At 40.3% G+C, this 24838-nt stretch overlaps 1 protein-coding gene across 3 annotated transcripts in view; it reads left to right on the top strand.

Moving 5' to 3' along the window:
- Nucleotides 1-24838, top strand: part of nfat5b (nuclear factor of activated T cells 5b) — a 38035-nt gene that overhangs the window by 7906 nt on the left and 5291 nt on the right. Inside the window, exons 1-12 of one of the 3 annotated variants that reach the window (XM_040129219.1) lie at nt 9818-9875; nt 11622-11684; nt 12249-12879; nt 14490-14676; nt 16587-16777; nt 17105-17277; nt 19056-19190; nt 19301-19353; nt 20215-20347; nt 20972-21046; nt 21313-21416; nt 21673-23575. In XM_040129219.1, coding sequence (XP_039985153.1) covers nt 12254-12879; nt 14490-14676; nt 16587-16777; nt 17105-17277; nt 19056-19190; nt 19301-19353; nt 20215-20347; nt 20972-21046; nt 21313-21416; nt 21673-23575 — 3580 coding nt within the window. In that variant the 5' untranslated portion in view covers nt 9818-9875; nt 11622-11684; nt 12249-12253. Of the gene's footprint in view, nt 1-9749; nt 9876-11621; nt 11685-12248; nt 12880-14489; nt 14677-16586; nt 16778-17104; nt 17278-19055; nt 19191-19300; nt 19354-20214; nt 20348-20971; nt 21047-21312; nt 21417-21672; nt 23576-24838 lie in introns of those variants that run through there. The other 2 variants (XM_040129211.1, XM_040129202.1) reach the window with 2 other exon arrangements.

The raw sequence follows: 24838 nt of genomic DNA, 5'->3' as shown, positions 1-24838 counted from the left end.
TAGTGTGGATAAATTATGAAAGGTGATTAAAAGTTGCTTTTCTTTGGTTTTCACATTAAAATCAAATCAAACTCTGTCAAACTAGGTAAATATCTACCAGAAAAAACTTAGAGTGTGACAGCTGATCACCATACTGCTAACTGCACGGTTTGTATCAATGCTTTAAAACATTCGGAGCCACTTTAGGTCTGCTTAGCTCCAGACTGTATTACAGACATTTTAACCTTTTGTAAAGTTGTTCTGCCATGGTTTAATTTAAAATCAAAGGTCATGTTTGCTTATAGCCCCCACACACAGTGGAATATCTTGCCTCAGGACAAATCAAGGCAAGTCAAGGTGAACTTGGTCTCAACTGAATAACTTTTCGTGCATATATGTAGATCATTTTTGTCCCCTTTTTCCTTGCTTCCAATGTCACTTTTAATTTCTTGCCCTCATTAGAGTTAGTCATGTAACTTGTGACTTCTTCAGAAAATAATCATTATTGTTTATTTTATTAATTATTAATACATTCTTATCCTTTATTTTTTATGAATTTGTAGCCAGACATGCTGTCAGGTAATAGCCATGGTTTCTTTTTACCCTCTCCGATGTTTTTTAGATTGTATCTACATCACATATTGCCAGAACAACTGTTTAGATACTTTGTTACTTTACTTCATAGGTTGTTTTTAGGGATACCATATTCAAAAAATTTCTCCTTATACCATATGTGTTAGTGAAAATGGCATTTTATAATGTCATTATAATGAGATATTTTGTTATGACTGGTCTCCTTCTTGCCGGTCCTTCCTGTATCTTCTTCATGTCTGAGATTGGCAAAGAGGGACTTTTTTATTTGCTGAGTTAAGTAAGACGTCATCAGCTGAAATGACAATGTTCAATTCTCACCGTTTCAGCAAGCCACAACCTGCTCAAATAGAAATATGACTCTATATGATAACTTTTTTTCTCTCCATGCTTCTTAATGCCTGATTTTAATTACTCAGTGTGGTTCCTGACATCAATCCTGTTTTAGCATGACAGAGGAGTTTGCATGCCATTTATTAAAGGATTATTTTTTCGGGAAATTATGCCCTATATGACACGCACATCCATAAACAAGTGACCCCAAAATAAGTTTAATTAGTTTAAGTTAATTTTTTATTTTCAATAAAACAGTGAAACAAGGGTCAAAACAACTTTGTTCATTTTTGTGGTTGTATGCTTTATCTGGTCACCTTTTTCCCAGTCCGCTGTGGTTTTGTTTAATTAAGCTTTACACCAAATCTTCTCAGGCAATTAAGAGCTAAATATGTAGGCTCAGTCTTAATAAAAAATTGCATAAATCTGGAAAATGGCAAGTCTTTAAGAAATAACACTTAGGAAACGAGGGCAGAAAGACTGTACGAAATGTACAGTTGCCAGGCCTGAGGTGACCTGCTCATCCTTTTTGGTTAAAGCAGTGATTGTTGTGAAATGGCTTCTCAGTTTACAATATTTTAGCATTAGGTTTCTAGTCCTACATTCGTAAGCTCTACTGTTCTATTGTGAATTTCTGAGTGCCTCAAGACTCAAACACACCTTCCCAGTGTAAGCTAAATGTTGATCCAGTGCCAGCTGCTTTATCTGTTTATTCCCACTTTCTTATCAATAGTGTCAACAGCCTCCATCAGAAATCAGTCCACAAGGTTTCCAAAACTCGACCTCTGCGATGCCACAAGCTATTTTCATATCATGTTCACTGTGATTGTAGATGAACTGTGCAAACAAAGGGTGTTTTGACGCTTCATCTCGATAATATACTCAGAAGATTTAGTTTTTAAAGGAACAGTTTAAAAATATAAAATTCAGAAAAAATATCATCACTCTCTTTCTGTCGGAGAGGGAGATGAAAAGACTGATGTCACTCTCATGTCTGTTCAGTAAATATAAAGCTACCGCGAGCTGCTGGTTAGCTTAGCGTAGCACAAAGATGGGAAACAGCCAGCCTTGCTCTGTCCAAAGGTAAAAATCAGTATGCCAACACCTCTAAAGCTCACCGATTAACATGTCATATATCGCTTGTCCAATCTGTACAAGCAATAGAAATGGCATTAATTAATAAATAATTAAACAAAAATTAAAAAAATAGAATAATATGGCCAGTTGTCATTTTTTTTACATGGGTTTTGTATGGATTAAACAAACAAGATATACGTTGATTAGTGAGCTTTAGGGGTGCTGGTAGGTGGATTTTTATTATCTCTGGAGAGAGCCAGGCTAGCTGCTTCCCTGTTTCCAGTCTTAATGCTAGTTTAAGCTAACTGGCTGCTGCTGTAGCTTCACATTTACTGCACGGACATAAAAGTAGTATCAGTCTTCTCAACTACCTTTCGGCAAGAAGGTGAATATGCATATTTCCTGAAATGTTGAACTATTCCTTGAACCGGCAATGTCCTTCCCTTTATTTTTCCAGCATCTTTCGTTCTTCTTCCATTCGATGTGCATTCGCTGGTGTCACCAGAAGATATATTTTTGATGTTTGAAATACTGTACAGTGGTGTCCTGCAATCTCTCGTGGGTTGGGCAAAATGTTTGGCATGTCATGGAAATAAGAACTAACTAGCTAACCAACTAACTGTTTTGCCTACTGTGAATAGCTTATAAATCCAGTTTTGCGATTCCTGTCCGAGTTCAGACTAAAAGCAGTTAGCATGGCAGCTTGGTGATGTCACACCGTCGGTGAGTGTATGCGTGCGGTGTTGCCAAAGGCGCTTCCTGTTGCCTCAGCATGGTTTTCCTGTGAGCAGGACAGAAATGCCTATGTTGGCACACCAAATGTTTTGTTGAACAGTTCTATGATACTGTAGGTTGTTTTTTTTTGTGTGTGTGTGTGTGTGTGTGTGTTTGTGGACTTCTCTGATCACAGGAAAACAGACAGTAACTTCTTGTCACCATTTAGGCCTGACTTCTTTGGAAGTATAGTGCAGGAGTTTAGTACAGTCAAGTATATTTATCTGTGTGTAAGCATTACATCTTTTGGTGAATGCACGTGTGTGTGTGTGAGCGTGTGTTTGTTGTCATCTGTAAATAATTTGAACCCAACTTTCTGAAGTCATGCTCTCGTGTTAAGATGAGATTCTGTCTTATCTTTTTGAGTCCACTGGTAAACACAGAGGTAAAGGTAGATGTGCTGCAATATTGTTCAAGTTGTATAAACTCCCAAACAACATGTAGTGACGCTGACTCTGTCGCATTGATGTGAGGACATTAAATACGACTAACGACCCACTTTGTTTTCAAACCTGACTTGTAGCTGGGGGGGTTTAGCCCTCACAGGAGCCTCAGTGGGCTGTTTTGTCAAGTCAGGATAGAGGTGGCTGTTTGTTGAAAGCAGGTAATGTAAAGTGATGCCTGGAGGTCGTTCCTGGTCACTTCAGGATTAGCTGGACTGAAAGAGCTACATGCCACAAACCCTGAGCCTGGTGTGACACAAATCGCTTTGCCCGTTCTAAAGCCTGACTGACTTCCACTTTTTCAAATGACTGTGTAGAAACAATACACCACATTAGCCTTTTTCTATAAATGTCAGATTACACCATCAGGACTTTAAGATTAGTGGGATTGCAGGGAGTTGTTTACATTTTAACAACTTGTCTTTGTCACAACTACCCTTTTTATTTGGGAGTGACCTTATTCAAAGCTGCAGCCATAAATTCTTCACTATAGCTGCTATGAGCACGTATTTTTAATGGCAACTGATATAAAATTTCTACGGTTTCCACCAAACTTGAACTCCTCATTTATTTTTGGCATAAAATTTATGTTTTAAATACAGCCATTCTTTGCTTTGGTGTTTATCTACGCTGAATTGTAGGCTGACTTGTAACTTGGACCAGGTCCAATGTAAATTTGCAGATAGACCTTCTACATAACCAAGGTCCATATCAAATGAAAATACAGGTCATGTAATATAAATTGATATTTTGAGCAGTGGTTTATTCTCCCTTTGTTCACAATGATCCAGTGTAATTCACCGTTTTTAAGTATTCTTGTGAGATTATCACCGGCCTGAGCAGCCTATACTGTTCGGACAGTAAGTTCAGCACAAAGTGGTTAAGACTAGGAATATCCTCAAGGTAGAGTTACTGGTTTATGGTCTATCTGATATAATGCAAGTCCATTTAAGTCTGAAAACTACATAGTTTTTAAGATAATATCATAATATAAACTAAAAATTCTTCTCCTCTCCATTTTAGAGGTGACCTGTTGCCTTCAGGGTTGGGAGTTCCCTGCTCCCGCAGTTAAACAATCAAACACATGCGGTGGTGATAGGTTACGTTAGCTATGGCTGAAATTCAACAGGTGAAGGAGCAGCAGACATGCACAATAACTGTGATTTAACACGTCCTCACTACTGTAGTGTGGCAATTCTTGTCTGTTTCTTCATCAGGTAAATATTTTGTTACAAACAATGATGGTGTCATGATCCTTCCTGAATGCAATTACTGGTTGAATGCAATGATGATACCTGCATATATAATGGCTCCTATTATGCAGTAGACACTGTAAGCCTTTTATTTCAACATATTTGAGTCATCATGTCCAATGTAATGGTGTGGCACACAGTATATTAGAAACAGGCTATGCGGTCATAAATTAAAGTTATGTGGCCTGTATTCCATAAGTAGGTGATATTATTTCACTAGGGAATTTGTGTATTAGTTTATGTGGAGTAAAAAGATATAGATCAAAAAAGCTCTGGAAAAGTTTGGATTACTTTAACTGCGCACACTGTACGATAAGGGTTCATAATTCATGTCTTAATAATGCAACAGTAATGAATGACTTGTCAGTATGGAATGCATTAATCCATGCAGGAAATATAAAGGAACTCATGAGGCTCAAGCAAATGACTGAGGTATGTTTAGGCTGATATATTATTAATTTGTGAATATTAAAGATACCTTCTCTGGATTTGTGCCTCCAATTCCAAATGTTACCCACCGAATTGGTGTTCAGTTATTTAGAGTTAGAAAGCATCAACGCAGAGCTGGGAGGAAATTTGGGGATTTTGATGGGCTTTTTAAAAAAATCAGGGAGTGCTGCGTTGGCAGCTTTGCAAGCAGGTCAGACATTTATTAACATGTCATCACATTACCCGCAATTTTGGGTGGTTTCAGGAAATATATTCACACAAGACCATTTTCAGAAAGAAAGTTTTTGTAGCTTCAGTCTGATGATCACCTCGATAAGTCAGATAAGAACAAGCCGCATTTAAGACCAGGAAAACATACTGTAAATGTAAGTTTCATCAAAGTACAACAGTATATAAAATTCAGTGCAATATCTACCATATATCATGATATAATCATTTTTGAGAGTTTAAAATAAGGTAATAATACTGTATATCAGCCAATATTAATTTTTAACATAGGACCCTAACTTACTGAAAGGTTCAAACGGAGGACCATCTCGCATCCTTCTTGTCTGGCCAAAGCACTAATACCTGAACCCCTGTGCTGCCATCTACATTAAAGAAATGTCTGACCTAAATGTGAATGAGTTTATAACTTCATTATGCACAAAGTGTTAAGTAATTAATCAGTCACAATTAGTAATAAACTAATTTTGTGACTTGATTATTTATTAATGTTAAACCAGAGTTGGGTTATATCCTACACAAATTCTTGCATTAGAATAATGAATGTATTAACTCTGCATCAATTAAGCATGAATGGTACACTCATGTTATAAAGGGTATAATAATGGTTATTAGTGTTACCCCATAGTAGTGGGTGGTGACATGTAAGATAATATGTGGTGACATTTTACAGAGATTCTGATTTTTGCAACAGTGTTGTAAGGTTGTTCGTGTAATATCGCGCATTGTTTATACTCAGTTCTTCATTTGAGTGTGGATAATGCTGTTTTATTTTCTCATTTTCTCCACATTATCTCACGAGAGACACAAACGCTCAAAAGACTTGTCCCCTGATCTGTGTTGCTATGGAGCCCCTGGCAGCCTTCATGTAGGCTTGGCTGTAAACATTTCAGGGTTGTTGTACATGGTTTGCTGCAGGTGCCAGCCCTCTCACTGTTTTTTTTTTTTTTCCTTCTATGCTTGGATTGATTTCCAATTGCACTAACAAGGTGAGCTTCATTTTAACTTCTGCGTCAGTTTTTTGTCATTAGCGTTCCATTAATTTCAATAAGCCCACCATGGTTATTTCTGTAGCATGAATTTTATTAACATAAATATGTTATTATATTGCTTCATTTCTGCATGACAGGATTCCACATGACAATACCTCTAACCTGTTGGGCAAGTTGAAGTACAGAAGAGAGTCTGGGAGCACAGTAAACAAGACAGAGAGAGGGAGGGAGGTAGGTGGAGTGGAGGAGGGGGACAGAAGGGGAGTTAAATCAGTCACTCAGCCAAAAAACCAGTGCCACGCCCCAGGTGCCAGGGCTAGTAAGAGCAAGCAGCAGGAATGTGAGGGAAATGAATGGGAGTGTAAGTCCTGCCATTCACATGGTGAGTGCTTTCTTTTTTCACCTTTAGCCTACACTAGTTACCATATAAACATATCACAAGATGTGAGGGTGTAAAGAACAAAAATATTTGACTGTCGGCTCCAAAAGTATCTAACTCTATGCAGGGTTTCTGACATGAAACTTTGGTTTTAAGTGTATGTGGTTTGATATTTATCCATCTGTTTACATTGAATGTGAGTGGAAACTAAATTTGTGAAACAGTAAATAAGGGTGGCCACTTCTCAGTCCAGTTGATATTTATCAAAATGTATGATTAGCAAGAGTAGACCTGATCAAAACTAAATACATTAGCATGGTGTCTGTCGGTGTGAATTTTTTTTTGGTTGAGCATTAATCTCTTATTATAATGATCACAGGCGGACAGAAAATAAAAGGTTTTCCTAGGTGGTCAGTGGTCTGCACAACATGACTGCAGTCTTAGGTTAAAATCAAAACATCACGTGGTGTGTGAGTCAGTACGGTTTATTTCCCAGCTAACGAGGCTGACCATTTTTATTTTTTTTACTTTCTCCTGTGTGAAAGGGACAGTGTTTTGTCACGTGTAAATAAAGAATTGCACTCTGTCTGCTTATGAGGAAACAAATATGCAGCAAAATAAGATTTTTTTTTTGGTTTTTAAAAACGTCAAGGGGCTGTGGAAACACTTTGAACAGGCCAGCCAGTGATTCGAGACCACTGCTCTGAGAGAAGAGTACATATTTTCTGTCTGTGCGGTTGGCAATCTGTTTACTGGAAGGGCTGCTCACTCAGAGCACATGTTGCTGCATGTGCAGTCAGTCAGTGAGCCCCAAGAAGACTGTAGAGTTTAAGTGTAAATGCAGTGGCAGGGAAAGTGTTTTTGTGGAGGTGGCGGGGGGTGTTTGTGTGCATATGCATGCATGTGTGTCTAGGATTTTGTTTGGAGAACAAATAATCAGCAAAACACCAGCAAAACCACACTAGAATCCTGTGTGTATGTGTGGTTCAGTGTGAGTTATATGAGTTTGCTGAGCCCAGATTTAAGCTCCCTTTCTGGGAACCAGCATTCCCTGCTCTTCTAAAGCGAGCTGTAAGAGACTGGAGGGCTTTGGGAATGAAGAGGCATGGGCTGGTTTCAGTATGTCCCAGGTTTGTCTATTGTACACAGCGAGTGGTAACAATGGGAGGGTTAAGTATCTGATATACACACCGAACCCTGGGACTCAGCTGCAAGTAATTAAAGCTGGCAGTTGGCAGAGAAGATAGTCAGGCGACTGTAATGGCCGCTCTAAGTTCATACCATAATATTTGGATGATGAATCAGGCTGCTAGTAAAAGTGTTATCATGCTGTTGACCCAAGGCTTTCTCCCCTCACCATGTCCTGTTGGCCCTGAGGGAGGCACAGAGAAGAGAGAAAAAGGCTTTGTACAACCCTGCTGCCTGTTTGTAATGAGATCTGCTGTTTATTTGGTATGCTACAGCCTTTGCTTTGACCTCATTAGTCTCATCATTTTTCCCATTTGGTTTGTTCCTCCTCAAGGTGTATTCAGAACCCTCAGTTACCATCTCAGCTTTAATGAAACAGATCATCTTGAGAGGGGACATCTGCAGGCGTCGGATGCTGAGTTTGATGTAATTTCATGGCTCTCTTCAAGATATTGAAGTAATCTATAAGAGAAGATGTAGCTTGGATATTAGGTTTCCACCTCCTTGTTTAAGGAAGGGTTGCTAAGGTTGATAAAAATGTCACACATAGGACTGCAACTAATGATTATTTTCATTACTGATTAATCTACAAATTATTTTTGGATTAATCGGTTAAACCTATGGTTTAATACGTAGAAAATATTAAAAAATGTTTATCACATTTTCCCTGAGTCCTAAAAGATGTCATCAAATGTCTTGTTTTCCAAAAACCAAATATGCTCAATTTACAATTGTATAAAACAAAGAAAAAAAACGCAAATCCTCACAATGGAGCCGGAGCCAGAGAAAAAAAAAAAAAAATTTAACATTAAATCAATTATTAAAATTTTCTCCAACTAATTTCTAGTGATCAGTTAATCAATTTGTTGTTTTTTGCAGCTCTAGTCATAAGCCTTAAAGTGGAACTCCACGAATTTCACACATCAAGTCTGCTTACAGGTCTTGGGGAGTGCTGCTGCATGTGCGAAAAAAGTTATATGCAAAACCTTGAGTGGCTCCAGAGGGAGCTGCATGAAAACTGATGAATTGCCCCAAGTGATGTTGCTTTGGTTGGGTATGAAAACCACAGAATTGAAAACGAAAAAAAGAAGCAGAGGGTTGGCGTTAGAAAGAAGTGAGCTTACCCAGACCTCTGTAGCCTGCTCCTCATCTCTGCTTGAGACTAACAGCTAAGGCTACATTAGCCTCCACTAGCATATCACACCCAAATCTCTGTCTGAACTGTCTACGGTTTGTTTGCATTGTGGGTAATGTAGGCGCCAGGTTTCGACAAGGACTCAAAATGTGGCTCCATCGATTCTGATCCTTTTATGTTTTTTTTACTCTCCATGGTGAGTCCAGCAATGTCAAAGGAGTGCAATGCTAAATAGATGGAGTACTATTTTAAGACTGTGATGTAGCAGAAGGTTATTGTTGTAACTAAAAAAGATGGATCTTTCGAATGAAGTTAAAAGTCCTGATAAAAATCATGTATGTAAACAAGGTCATTTCCCATTTATTCCTACTTTTATGTCATTTTTTTAAATTCCTCTTGGTTTTCTGAGTCTATAGGCAAGATAACAATGCATTGGGCTTTTGTTTATTTAAATCAATGACTTTGTGCCATCTTGGTGAGAACAGGCAACAGTGTGGCACGATTTAAGCAAATGTTCAGCCGTCGGCAGAGTTTGGCAGTAATAAAGAGGTGGAAACCCGTTTGGCATCTGAACTGAGGCTGGAATTATCATGAATAGCTCCCATAGACAAAGCTCTGTAATCTGAGTATTTCCTTGTCATTTATCAGGTTTTGGTTATTTTCTTACAGTTGCGTAGAAGTTGTGATTGTTGCACGGTAATTTTTGGCACTGTGATGACAACATCAACCTGAAAATTAATTACACAGAGAAATGGTATTTCTCTGTGGACAGCATCATGCAAAGCAACAAGGGGTCATGTAATTTTCATGTTTCATGTCTACAAAAAATTAGGTTTTGATCTGACACATTTGAATCATGACAACTGTTGAGTTCCTGTTAATAAGTCACTTTATTATTGCTTTATCTGTTCCCTCCTCCTCTCTCAACAGAATCCGTGTATGACCTTCTTCCCAGAGAGCTGCAGTTGCCTTCCTCCACTCAGCAGAACCCAAAAGTCATGAGTCAAAAGAGCGGCGGAGAGGCCGGGCCTCCCCCTTCAGCTACTCTAGCGTCAGGTAGGATCCTGCTCCCCTTATCTCTATTTTCTCCTCTGCGAGCAGGACTGATCATGCCCCACCCCCAAAAAAATACCACTCATACAACAGTCTGTACCTGTAGGCAAACAAACACCTTCATATGGCAGGAAAGCCAGTCAGAGAGCCAGCCTGCTGCTCTGTTAATCCACACGTTAGTCCAAAAAAATAACAAGAGAAGGAAGTTACAGTATGGCATTAGTGCTGAGTCAATTGAACATGCCTGCTACCTAAACCTGCTTGTATGCTGTGAAATACTGTATTTGGTTGAAAGGTTGTTGTGGTACATTATATGCTGTGGTCTCTTGGAGCAATGAAGTTTTAAACTGATCTATTACCAGTCATTGGAAAAAGTTGCGTGTTTTGCGTAAGTGAACCGTTTGATTGTCTGGATTTATGCTGACATTAAACATTGCAAAAACAAGATAGGACGAGTGTGCAGTGCATACACAATAAAGTACACACGGGTTTGAATCATATATGAAGAATTATCTTTAGTTCTTGTCAGGAAAGTGTCAAAAGATGCTAATGCTGCATCACTTTGACTCTTAGCTACGTTGTTATCGTGGGTTCCTTTGATACATTGTGGTGCTCAAATGTATAACTTTCCTCTGAGAGGTGACTGCTTCGCTGCCATCCCCATTGGTGAATAATTAAAGAAAAAATATGACCAGTAAAGGGCAGTAATACAACCAATGTTGGATTACCAACTGAGCAAAACAGGCAATTAACTAATGCACCATTACAGCAGAGTATCAACTGGCATGATATGGACTTTATGGTGGGTTCTATTTCATTGCCTACTAAGGGCCTGTCCTCAGTGGTCACCGTGGCAAAATCCAATTTTCAAGACCTTTTATTATTTCAGTTTTGTGGTTAAATTATGCATATTCCTCAGTTCGTTTATCAAATGACCATGAAGCAAACCTGGGGCCAGAAAATATTCCAGTATAAAATGAAGTGTACACATTACACAGTGAGTGTCAGGAGGGCCAAGTAGCACATTTTTTCCCCAGGTCACGCTAGTAGGTTAATACAGCCTCGAATAGAGAACTGGATTTGATCTGTCATCAAAAAACACAAGAAGAAGAAAGGAAAAACATCCTGCCCTCTTCGGATGATGTGTACAAATCACAGGTCACTGCTTAAAAAAACAATGTATGTTGTCCAAACTAATCAATAATGGACTGAAATATGTTTTAATGAATAGCATTTGTTTGGCCTTTTTTCTCAGTCACTCAGAGCATTGATGATTATGGAGGCGTTGGCGAGGTTGTTTTCATGCTGCAGAGAGACAAGGGCAGTCAGACATGATGGACCACCTTTCAGTATTTGGTCATAATTTTGGGTTGCAGTGATATGTGATCATATATGTCTTCGTGTTGTGATACTTGCTCAAAATAACACCACCTCCATACGTTTTATGTGCCTCCTATTCTTTCTGACTGTGTGTTTTGCAAACTAATGAGTCATCAAACAATCCAGAATGTGAACAGCAGTCTAACTCCTTTTTTACGATCTGCAACTTAACCACACTTTTCCCCACTCCTCATCTAGTTCATTGTAACTATTGGAATGCTTTTGAAATTACAGTGTATGTCAGCATGCTGGAGCAACACTTTTTTTCAAACAAAATACCCTGTGTTATTTTTTTTTTTTTTTCAATCTGAATAAATTTTTACTGTTCAGCTCTTATTGCTCATTCGCTGTCTCATTTTTATATTCCAGGAAGTTCCCTCTGAAGCAGGGAGTGTCTGCATATAAAATGGTCTGCAGTTCTCTGCTTCATAGGTCAGAAGCTTGTTTATTTTGTCTATGTGGCTACGTTCAGTCCCAACGAAATGAACTTTTGTAGCAAAAAAAAAAACAAAAAAACAAACAAAACAAAATCGAAAACAAAAGCTCCAATAATTGGCATGCATCTTATTGTGCATATGACTGTTTTGATCTTCCCTTTCCATTTCATCATTTTGGATAATTTTTCATTCAGTTGAATATGAAAAAAATGCTAGTAATAATGATAAATTCATTCAGTTATGCATTTTTTTTTTAGTTGTTAATTTATTCACAAGCATTTTTACTCTTATCTCAGTTTTTTTAAAAAGGGGGACTGCTCCCCCTTAATCTCTTCTTAGGCCCCGTTTTAGTCATACCTATACTGTGCTTCACATACTGTACATTTACAAATCTTCAGATACCATCAGCATCACAGACAGACACATATAAGATCCAATGAAAAGGATCCAAACAAAAGCAAAAATAAACAATCATGAACAGATTTTGCTGCTTAAATGGGACTGCTAGCCAACACTGGTTGAGATGCCTTTATTCACTGTGTAATTATTTGCACTGTAGATGCCATGTCCTCTTCTATGACCATGGAAGGCCCCCGCAGTGCTTTTTCCACCTCTTCCAGCTCCACTATGCATTCCAGTCCTTCAACCGGTGACCAGAAGCCAGTCCACAGCAACAATGTTGACCCAGAGGACACCCGGGGCAGCAGAGCGGTACCAGAGGTGGTCGGAGCAGAGGGCGGGAATGGTAACGGCGGCAGTGGTGGTAACTGCAGGGGGACCGTTGAGCTTGGAGGAGGAAGAGGTGTAACATCCCAGGAGGCCCAGCCACATCACCAGATGACCCCGTCTAAGCGCCGCACCGTACTGAACATCTCTCCACCTCCAGAAGACTTGTTTGATGATAGCCGCATGTCCTGCCAGGATGAAGCATCCCTGGACTCAGAGCAGAGTAACAACATCTGGATGGATGACTCTCTCTCCAACTTTAGTATCATGAGTACGGTTTCTTACAATGACAACACTGAGGTACCACGAAAGTCCCGCAAACGCACCCCTCGCCAGAGGCCTGGTCCGAAGTCTGTGCCTGCAGAGGAAGCCAGTATGGACGTGTTTGATGCAGACAGTGCCAAGGGCCCACACTTTGTCCTGTCACAGCTCGGCCCTGACAACAAGACGGGACCAAAAGGAAGGTTTGTGGAACCTTTAGATGTAGTTAGTTTGAAATACTTGACTTGTCAGATTCTAATGGCTAGAGCATGTCCACGTCATGTCCCCCTGTATCTCACAAAGTTGTCATAGAAGGCTATAGTTATGTACAGATGGACGAAGATAAAAGGAAAAACAACAGTAGGTGTCTTAGTAAAATATGAGGCCACCACAAGCTTCCAGGTCAGAGTGTCTGAAACTCTACTCTGAACACCATTCCTCCAAAAGACATTCTAGAGCTACAACGATTAGTCGATCTACAGAAAATTAATCAGCAGCTGGTTTAGTAATTGATTAACCTTTTTCGTCATTTTTCAAGCATTCTCGGGTTCAAGCTTCGCAAATTTGAGGATTTGTTGTTGTCATGTATTACAGTCAATTGAGTATCTTTAGCTTCTTTTTGTTTGTCGGACAAAAAAGGAAGGAATCACCTTTCTACATTTTTGAAACTGAAAGATTAGTCCATCAATCAAAAAAATGATTACCAGATTAATCGATAATGAAAATAATCCATAGTTGCAGCTCTCTCATTTGGCGTTTTCATGGTGGTGGTGGAGAGTGTTATCTAACACTTTGCTCTAAAATTACAATTACAATCAGATCTGTTGACTGCAAAGAGTATAGTATATGATTCCCATCATTTTCATACTCATTAAACCATTCAGTGAACCCTGGAAGCATCTGCATTTGTTATTTTTCTGCGCTCATTTATTCACATTTTTCCTGTAATTTGTCACCCATCAGTGATCAAAGAAAACAAAGACTCCAGTTAGTTAGTTGTTTACTCAGTAGTTAATTAACTTTTCATTCATTTAATATTCTGTCATTGGTAGTGGCGCCATTAAGCTCTTAACTAGGTACTCAGTGTTTATTTTTTCTGCCTGTTGTCTAAAAGGTCCTTCTGCATAATCTCACAATGCACTCATCCTGATTGTCAGAATAGGCATTATTAGGAAATGACACATTGACACACACCACCAGATGGAAATCTCTAACAAACTACTCCGGCTCTAAATTTCCCACCACACTTTCACTGAAGAAGAGCGGTTAGATCAGAGGGGAGGGAGGGGCAGGATACTGAAGTACAAACAATGGTCAGCCACAGTGAATCACAGAGCCCCTCTCAAAGACCTAGGATAAGCAGAGCAGATTAAATAAACAGATAACTCTGAACGCTTTAAGAGCTGTGGATAGAATTTGCTTGGTTGATGGAGGGCCTCTTAACTCTGCATTGCTCAGTGCACCATGGCAACTTCTGAGCTTTTTCACTTTTGCGGCTATGACAGCAATTTTACTGCAGCAGGCCCCCGGAACAATTTTCAGCCAGATATTTACACAGATATTTAATATTGAAATATTGTTTCTTCCCTTTAACTAGTTGGGTTCTTAACCTAAAGTTGGTGCCTAGAGTAGCATGGATCATCCTTTCGTATAAAAGAATAAGGATAGGGTCATATTCTGTCAAAACTGAGGACACACCGTTTTTAATCCACCACATTGCCAGAAGATGCCACCTTGGTTACATGTACTGAAGTAGGATTGCTAGAAAATGTTTAATCTTAAATGTTGTCTGTCAAACCGGTCTTCGTTGCAGCTCTGATGATCCTCAGACAGCTACCCAGAAAGGAGGAACTCTTTCGATGCAATACCCACAGAAGAATGAGGGGAAGGAGCTGAAGATCCTTGTACAGCCTGAGACTCAGCATCGAGCTCGTTACCTGACTGAAGGAAGCAGAGGATCAGTGAAGGACCGGACTCAGCAGGGCTTCCCTACTGTAAAGGTAACTGTTAAACCCCTGACACAACCTCTAAAATGAACTTTGTAGTCAGTGTTTAGACTTTTCTGCTATGGCGTACCCTTGTTTAAGGTTATGTTATGTTACGTTATTGATTTGGTTATTGACAGAGGCTTTGAAATAAGTGTGTAGGATTTTTATTGTTTTTTTATAGCCCCGAAGAGTCTGTTAATCCTGATTACCTGCTAGTGCCAGGTCTAATCCAGTTTTTGTTTAACACTGTATCTGTGCTGCGTTTTTTAGTGTTTTGTATTATACATGTGGAGAGAGGAGTGTCATTGTAAAACTGTTGTGGCAGAAAGGTTAGGATTGGATCTGAAGAGCCCCTCTTCATCACCGGCGTGAATACAATTTTTCATATTTGCGGTTGGCAACCACCTGCATAACCTTCGTGGTTTGGTGTGAGGTGAATCTGCGATATGTTGACTTTTCTTGATTCATCCTCTGTGCACCATGAATATGTACAGCAAAAGTAATTAAAATCAGGCTATGTTTTGACTTTTTTTTTTTTTTGTGTGCAAAGATGACAGTTTGATCTCAGAGCGTCACTAAAGGAAAGCTTGCGGGGTGCTGAAAAGGCTTCATCGTTAGTGGATTGTGAATGCGTTCTTTAAGTTTTATGACAATTGGCCCATTGGATTGTGATATTCATATTCTGATATAGTCTTCAAGTGGATATCTACATGGTGGTATGAGAGGAAATGTCAGGGAGTCAGCAATTCTTCATTTAAAAAGTAAGTAAGTTCTAGTGGCAGAGGAAATCAGCCAATATAGATAATGGTTTAACTCACAGGAGTCCAGCTTTCCGTTGAGGTCATCTGCACAACTATTGGGAATAAGTGGAAAGTAGAGACTCCACCACCCGCCATCTTTCAACTTGTAAGGTTCAGTGTTGTATGCAGCTGTGCTGTCGAAGATTTAGGAGAACTGTCATGGTTTCCTGACTCTGAGCAAGTAGTTAACACTGAAGAAAAATATGAATGCTGATATGATAACCAATTTCATAACGATCCATTAAAATGCAGAAATCTGGAGCTTGGAGACAAATGAAACTTCTTCATGTTTCTGAATCAGCACTGTGCCTCAATGGATGGGTCCTTAGATATGGAACTATAAAGCGAAGACCATGGAAAACAACTTTATGCAGTAACTATATTTAAGGCTGTAACGGTGAAGCAGAGTCTCAGCAGCAGAAGAGAGTCAGATAGGAGCAAGAACAGAGACACTGTCTTGTGTTTGATTGTCAATTTGTCCACTGTGTTGCTCATGTTGGCCCAGGAGTTGATCTGGAGATGAATCTGGGAATAAAGCAGTATGAGTTCTGCTGGATCAGTTACTGCCTTGTTCGCACTGTCGGGGCTCAGGAAGAGCAGTTGAATCCAAATGCAGGACCGGGTATAGAAGTCAGAAACAGGTAACAAAAAGTCACAGCAGAAGATAACAAACACAAGTGGGCTTTTAAGAGGCTGAGTTGATGGCACAAGGAGGTGGAATTAAGATGGGCTGATAAACAAACCAACACTAATAGAGGAGGATACTGTAAATGGGCAGGACACATGAGACTTACTTGCTTGATGAGAAGATGCCACAATGCGCTTAGGGAACACACTGGGGGCATCTGCTGGGCAGGTAGGGAATAACACATAGTTAGCATCTGCAGTGTTCAGCTAAAGCTACAGCTGTGACAGGACAGGATGTTCTAGGACAGGACAGGGAAAAAAATGATCTGATCCTTACCATACAAGTTTTGAAAATTGCAGTCTGCAAAGTAAGTGTTGTTCAAAATATTCTTAAGCAAGAAATTGACTGTCAACTCGACATCCTACCGAATGTAAATTCAGATGTTATCAATTAGCTGACGTCTTTTAATTCCTCGTCTTTTTACACTTACACAGCTGGAGGGCGTGAACGAGCCAGTGGTTTTGCAGGTATTTGTGGGTAACGATACCGGGCGAGTGAAGCCCCATGGATTTTACCAAGCTTGCAGGGTGACCGGCCGCAACACCACAGCCTGCAAGGAGGTTGACATTGATGGCACAACTGTCATTGAGGTGTCCCTTGATCCAAGCACCAACATGACACTACCGTATGTACTTTTCTTGAGATTGAGAATGAGTGATAATTTAATATGTTAAACCACAAGCAGAGCCCCTTTTTAAGTGTTTCTTTTGTGTGTCCAGTTACACTTCACAGATTATTCAAATCAGTTGCTTAATAAAGCGATTGTGCAATAGACCAATATGAGCTGTAACGTAGATAGTTATATAAATACTTTGTTGATCCCCTTGGGGAAATCAGTTATCATAATGTGACATAGAAAGATGCAGTGTATTAAGTGTTGCAAAGAGCTGCTAGGTTAGCAAATACATTTGTTTTACAATGTCTTCCAAGTAAACATTGTCTCTCTGAGCAGGGTGGACTGTGTTGGGATCCTGAAGCTCCGTAATACTGATGTCGAGGCTCGTATTGGTGTCGCTGGGTCCAAGAAGAAGAGCACACGCGCACGTCTGGTGTTTCGGGTCAACATCCCCCGTTCAGATGGACCAGTGCTCACACTACAGACCCCCTCATCTCCAATCTTGTGTAGTACGTTAGCCTCCTAGTGTTTGTCTCTGTGAAATGGTTATTATATTAATTGATTTAGTGGTTCAACTATTGAAAAATAAAGTGTTAGATAGTAGATATTTCCAAAGAAATTGATTCCATGGATTGTTGTGTAAATTCTGGAATATTATTTTACTATATGAAACCAGTTTCACTAAAATTCAGTGCTTAAAATAGGCAAACAAACAGTTGACCTGTAACCTACTTGGTTAATAATTACCGTTTATTCTGAAAACTGGCCTATTTTTTTCTTTTAACTAGAAAGGCCATGTTTCTAGAGTTTAGTATGTCCTGAAGTCCAGAGACTGTTGCCTTTTGATGTCAGCATTTGGACACAATGTCCAAAGATTCCTTCAGACTCAAGTGTAATTTAATAACGCATACAGTATGTGTGTGGTTGGTTTCATAAACAGGAAAGACGCTTAGGGCCATAAGAAAGTTTCTGTGTAAGTGGATTTGAGAGAGACAGGGGAGAGAAAGAGAAGGAAAAGGAAGAAACAATAGAGGTGTGTGGACTTCTATTGTTCACACAGGGAGCAAGCATGCAATCCAGGGAAATATCTTCCCATAAATCTAAAAAAGAAAAAAGAAAACAAATTTTAATCCCCTTGGCATCTGTGCATACGTGTGTGTGTGTGTGTGTGTGTGTGTGTGTGTGTGTGTGTGTGTGTTTGTGTGTGTGTGTTTGTGTGTGTGTGTGTGTGTGTGTGTGTGTGTGTGTGTGTGTGTGTGTGTGTGTGTGTGTGTGTGTGTGTGTGCGCATGCAATGCAGAGTAGTGAAAAAGGTTTGTGAAATGTTAGAAGAAAAGGGGAGTGGTTTTGAGTGTCAGCATATTCAAAGCCCTTTTGACCATTTTGAAGGCCTGTAAGAAATATCCAACTAATATATTGTTGTCCTGCTACATATACATACAAATATACATATGTATATATTTAAAAAAAAAAAAAATTCTCCCTCTCACCCCCTTCCCATGGGGGGTGGGTGGTGTGTCTTCCTCAAGCTCGGGTCCTATACCAGAGGCCTGGGAGTTTGAGGGTTCTGCGCAGTATCTTAGCTGTTCCTAGGACTGCGTTCTTCTGGACAGAGACTTCAGATGTTGTACCTGGAATCTGCTGGAGCCATTCTCCCAGTTTGTGGGTCACAGCCCCCAGTGCTCGTATTACCATTGGCACCACTGTTGCCTTTACTCCCCCACATCTTTTCTAGTTCCTCTTTTTTTTCGATCTTCTCGTGTTCCTTCTTCTTGATGTTGATGTCACTTTGGATATATATATATAGACACACACACACACACACACACCCACACACACACACACACACACGTCTTCAGCTGCAATGGCGGTATTATTTGTTTTATAAAAAAATCATTGAGTGTGAAAATTTGTGATTTTATTAGTTAAATCCAGCTCAAAAAAGCCATAACTAAATGCCCTAATATAAAATGCATTTATGATAACTTTGCTCAGTGCTTAAAAAGGGCCTAATTTACCCTTAAACTGCAAGGAAATGTGTCTTCTTAGAGCTGGAAACATAACTTTTGAATGCACAGTGAAATTAAATCAGTTTACATTGATCTCCTTCTTCAAAACAAAAAGAAGTCCTGATAGCTGACTGGTTAAGGCACATACCAGATAACCGCAGATAACCAGATAAACAGTTCTCTCTCCACTTGTTTCCTGTCTGTGTCTATACAATCCTAACCAGTTAAGGTGAAAATACAAAAACCTAATCTTTGTGTTTGTGTCTTCTCGGTTTACAGCCCAGCCTGCAGGGGTGCCTGAAATCTTGAAGAAGTCACTACACAGTTGTACTGTGAGGGGTGGAGAGGAAGTCTTCATCATTGGCAAAAACTTTCTTAAAGACACTAAAGTCATATTTCACGAGAATGTTTCTGGTAAGAAATCAGTCTTTTTCAAATATTTTTGGGCATGGACATTTTAGGTTCCTCCATTTGTAATGCAGTCTTTTTGTTTCCCTAATCGACATGCTACATCTCCTCTCCAGATGAGAAATCGTGGAAGGCAGAGGCTGAAATTGACATGGAGCTGTTTCACCAGGTAAAATGGGATTGTTTTTGCCTTATTTTTCCACCAAATGATCAATGCCAATTACTAATGAGCTGAGTAGATAGAAGCAGCCATTCCAGATTTGTACGGTGCTTGTAATCATGTAATCATCTTAAATGGCTGCTGGGTCAAAGGTTTGAGTAGTCTCATTGTGTTCTGACCTAAATACACTCGGTCTCTGAGTATATACTGAGTGTGTCTTAACAGTCCAGTTTAAATCTTTGCCCTTGTGAACAAAATGATCAGAAGCAGTTGAATTGATAAATTAAATTAGTAAATAGAAAAGGTTTTGGTCCTTTTAGGAAGGTACACCCTGGAGTTTTCTTGTAAAAAAACAAAACAAAACAACCCACTTTTGTTTACAGTCATTATCTCTGACTGAAACCCATGGTGTTTATCTCCTAAGCCTAACAAATATGTTGAATGCATTTCCTAAGTTGGCCAGTGTTCTTCATAACTGAATGCAAAGTAATCACTGTTTAAATCCAATCAGCTCCTTCTTTTTCTACCTCCAGTCCAGTGTGCATTTACATTACAACCTACTGCAGTCACAGAAACGAGTATCACGTCACACCCATGCTCATGATGTGCTGGACACAGGACACAAACATAGTGATGACCTGCTCATAAAAATATTGCTCTGCACTGTAGCAAGTGGTCAGAAACTCAAATGTAATATTTATTCATTTAAATAAATAATTACATTTATTTAACTGTTGTATATTTATTCACTCTTGTATTATCAACTCACCATTTGACTCAGCTTAGATAAGTGCAGATAGACTTAGTGCTGTTGTACTGTTGCATTTGTTCTTGTTTGCTGACTTCATTTTTTATATGATCATCCCTAAGAATCACTTGATAGTGAAGGTTCCTCCATACCAGAACCAAGCCATCACCTCTGCAGTGTGTGTGGGAATCTATGTGGTGACGAATGCTGGGAGATCCCATGACGTTCAGCCTTTCACCTACACTCCAGATCTGGGTTTGTTTGAGTCACTTTCAGTTTATCTTCTGAATCACACAAAGTTTCTCCTTATTTGTCTCTTTTTACAATCAGCATGTAACCTTCTGATTACGAGGTGATTAATTCCAAAGTACTTTCTAGCTTAACCAGCACTAGAGTTAGCTGACTCCGTTTTTTCAACCAGAGGTTAAAAAACTTACTGTATTGTAGTTAACAGTCCCAAAAAAACTATATTACCCATATTTTCTGTATTACAGAAACAAGAACTGCATCATAGCTTTGTTGAGTTTATGCTTTAAGGTCTTTTTAAAAATCGATTGACGCCTACAATTCTGTAGGATAAGAGCAAGTATTAGTAGTCATTTGTAATATGTTTCAAGAGCACAATACACAGCCCCTTTCTAAACACAAGATCCAGGGTCGTCCACATACAGGACCTTTGGGTGCCTTGATACAAAACCTTGAAAGGGAAAGACAATGATACAAGATATGAAACAATTAACTATGTAATCGACAGTCCTTTACACCACATTTAACACCTTTCCTAATGACATAAGTTTGATGAAAGAATACTTATGAAGATTAACATTGATTTTCTTGTATTGTTGAGTCGGTGCAATCTGTTGTTGTTTGCTCCTGCAGCAAAACATGATGTTCCTGTGAAGAAAGAGATGCCTTCTCCAGTGAAGACTTGTACATTTGATGAACAAATTAAAGGTTATTTTCCCGTTGTTAACTGTTATACATAACCATGATTGTTCACTCTTTTATGAGTATTTCATAAGAAAAATATTTATACAAATGGGCTGAGTTCTGGAGTTTCCCATCAGGCTTTGTTTCCCTCCCGTTTGAAAGCTATTTCCTTAAATGTTGCACATTATTACATTATTTCACTTTTTAGCTCACGATGGTTAAAGACAGCTGAAAAAAATTAAACATTTTGAGAATAAGATTTAATATGTCCCTTGCTGTTGCTCCTACAGTTCTAGATGGCGCCCTGATGCCCTCTATGTTGCCTTTAGTGAAGAGAGAAGATGTCACTCCGATGGAGGTGACCAGCAACCTCCAGTCTTCTGGAGTATTTAAGGTGATATATCGATCTATTACCCCAGTAAAGGCCTTATTAATAACTTTTACACAGTGATAACAATTTAACTGGGTTGGAAGTGATTTGATATGTCAAATTACATAAACTTTCAGAAAAATTCAACTCCCTTCATACTTATTGTCCTTAAGAGAAGTGTTCTTCTGGATATAGTTTTAAGAATGAGAAGTGCCACAGTAGTGGTGCAACCCTAAGACAAAATAAAGCAAACCTTTTATCTTCTATTTTGTGTTGCCAGCAGACTGGTGACCTGTGTCCAGCCCAGCAGAACCCAGACATGACCGCAGGACATCTAAATACAAACAGATCATTCTCCAACAACCTTTCTCAGCCTGCAAGTGACCCTGACAAAGGCCAGGGTCCTGTTTTTACCAACACTGAGCCCTTAAGCACCATCCACAAGCAGGACATTGCTGCACCCAGCTCATTCCCTGTGCCTGCAGACTCCCTGCTCCAGCAAGGCTCACAGCAGTTCCTCCTGGAGCCCAGAGAGGGCCTCGGTCAGGAGAGGCCAGGCAGCGCTTCTGGAGCTGTGGGGAGGCTGCGTGGAGAACCTACACCCCAACAGCAGCAGCTGCCGTTGTTCCCTCCAGATGAGGTGGCACAGCTGGAGGAGGCAGTGAGACAACTTAAAGCCAAAGGGTTCTGTAGCTTACCACTTCAGTCTGACAACTCAATAGCCAAACAGCAGCAGCAACACATGCAGCACCAAAAAAAGATCCAAAAACAGCAAATTCAGCAGCAACAAATGCAGCAACAACAGCTTCAACAGCAGCAGCAGCAGCAGCAGCAGCAGCAGCAGCAGCAGGTGTTGGAGAATTTACAGCAGCAGCTGTTTCAGTCACAGATTCAGATTCAGTGTGGCATGTTTCAGGATGCTTCCCAGGGCAAGAACACAGAACAGCAGGGCCCATCACAAGGAGTGGTGCCAAACCAGGGATCTCTTTTCCAGCAGGCCCAACAGCAGCAACAGCAGCAGCAGCAGCAGCAGCAGCAACAGCAACAGCAGCAACAAGCAGCTCTCTTTCAGCAGGCAAATGACCTACTTTCAATTCAGACCAACTTCCTCCAGCAGACGACCTCTCACCCTTCACCACCCATGTTCCACAATCCCAGCTCTTTGGCTGAAACTCAAGATCCCCAGGGGGCTCTGTTTCAGAAAGCGTCTCAGGAGCAGGTCCAGGCAGCTCTCTTCCAGAACACCATGACAGTACTACAGTCTCCAGAACAGCAACCCTCAACTCCTGGACTTTTCCTCCCGCAGACCTCCCTGCCAACTCAGCTTACAACCAACAGTTCCCAACAACAGCAACAACAACAGCAGCAACAGCAGCAACAGCAACAGCAACAGCAACAGCAGCAGCAGCAGCAGCAGCAGCAGCAGCAGCAGCAGCTGGCCTTTCTCAGTGCTCTACAATCCCCTGCCCCTGAACCACAATCAGTATTTCAGGCCCAGACCCAGCTCTCCCCCATCCAGCAAAGAAGCCCAATGGAACAGCAGCAGCCCTCCCAGCCTCAGCCCCATGCACAGCCAACCCAGCAGGCTTCCCTGTTTCAGAACATCTCCCCACATCCATCTGCGAACACACTCTCTCCAGGACAGCAGCAGCAACAGCAGGCTGGACTACTGTTCTGCAACAACACCCTGTCCACATCGGACCAGGCCTCCAGCCTCCTGTTCAGCAGCCAGGGCCAGATGCCTCCTTTGACCAGCAGCAGTCTAGTTTCTCAAGAGCCCCAAAACCCCTCTCTGCTCTTTTCCCAAGCCAGTATGGTGACGGTAAACCAGCAGGATCGCTCTGAGCCCATGGCCTTAGGGAACCCCACCGATCCACGACAGCAAGTCATGTTTCAGGAGCAACAGCCTATGCAGCTGTGCAGTAGCTCAAACAACCGGCAGGATCAGACTGTGGGCCTCTTCATGCCTCAGTCCAACATGGCCTCTCTGCAGGGGGGACTGGCTCAAGAGCTTGCACAGTCAGCCATGTTTGGCTCACAGAACGGCGTGGCAAACCTCCAGACGACCACCTCCTCCCCTGTTCAACAGCCAGGAACTCTCTTTCAAACTGCTGTGAGTGGGAGCATCAGTCAGGCCAGCCAGCCTCAACAACCTGGCCTGTTCCTTTTTGGGATTCAGAATGGTAAGGAATTGATCACCCAGGTGTGCGCCCTTGAAACTGTTGAGATGACAGAAATGTCTACAAGCTCAGAAATGTTGCAAATCGCCTTTAATTTAGAGTGCAAGCCAATCTGAATTCTCCATAACTCCTTTAGCGTATTGATAAAGTTTTGTCCTTTAAGTTCCGTATAGTGGCTATTATTAGTATTTTTTTGTTAACAATGGATTACATGACTACTACTTGCCTACTATACCCTCAGAGAATTATAAACCCACTCTGCATTTCCCCTCAGCCCATTGTTTTGGTTTTACAGCCCAGAGTGATACTGTTTTGGTTCACTCTCACTGCTCTCATCAGCATCGTTTCCAGATGCAGCAGGCAGCTGTTTTCAGCAAGAAAGCTGTAAAAACCCACTGTACACTACCTGCCCAGCACCCAAAAGATGGCCGACACAGTTAGTGACTAGCTGGTCAACATAGCTGAGAATTTAGCAGCTGAAGAGCCAGATAGTTTTCTCAGAAGTTGGCAGAGACCAAAACAGAGCTAAAAGGAATCCTGTCAGATAGCCAAAAGCACGACTCCAAATTAACGCTAACATTTCTCCGTTTCTGCTCAATGTGTAAATTGACGACTGTTTGCTAAAATGTTGGTTACATCAACCTAAAAGGTGTTGTCAGTTTTGTGTTCACAGCCTGTTTCTGCGGCCCCCAAGTGGCCAAAAATCTGTTAATTTAGTTTCACGACACGTAACAGACCAGACAGTTAGTAAATGGAAAGTAAATAGGGAACCTTTTAATCACTCTTCCAGAAACTGAACTGTCACACTGATTCACAAATTCTACATTCCATTTAGATATTCATTTTTAATTTATTGTTTTATTTAGCTTAATAAAATCCCATTTAATTGTATCTGTTTATTGATGGATATTTATTTCTAATTAGGTATTTATAAAGCACTACTTATCTTACTTCAGCCCTCTCTTCATTGTCCAATAAAATATAAAGTAATTAATGTTTTTATAACATTTTCAAAGGCTCTTTTGGTCCTCTATGAATGTAGCAAGAATGCGATATAATCAGTGATCGTCCCACAGAGGAATCATTCTGTGATATGACAATACTACGATATCTTCATGCACTATTCATTTTCAAAACTGATGACTGAAACATATGTGAAAATACTTACCGCTAGGTGAACTTTGCGTATAAAAAGCACAAAGCTAACCGGGCACATCAGAATCGTCAACTCAGCATAAGAATATTTGATGGTTGTTAACTCATTTT

Source organism: Xiphias gladius, chromosome 1, assembly GCF_016859285.1.
Source record: "Xiphias gladius isolate SHS-SW01 ecotype Sanya breed wild chromosome 1, ASM1685928v1, whole genome shotgun sequence".
NCBI classification, from domain to species: domain Eukaryota; kingdom Metazoa; phylum Chordata; class Actinopteri; order Istiophoriformes; family Xiphiidae; genus Xiphias; species Xiphias gladius.
Note: the sequence above shows the minus strand (reverse complement) of the source record. Positions and strands in the feature narration are given on the sequence as shown.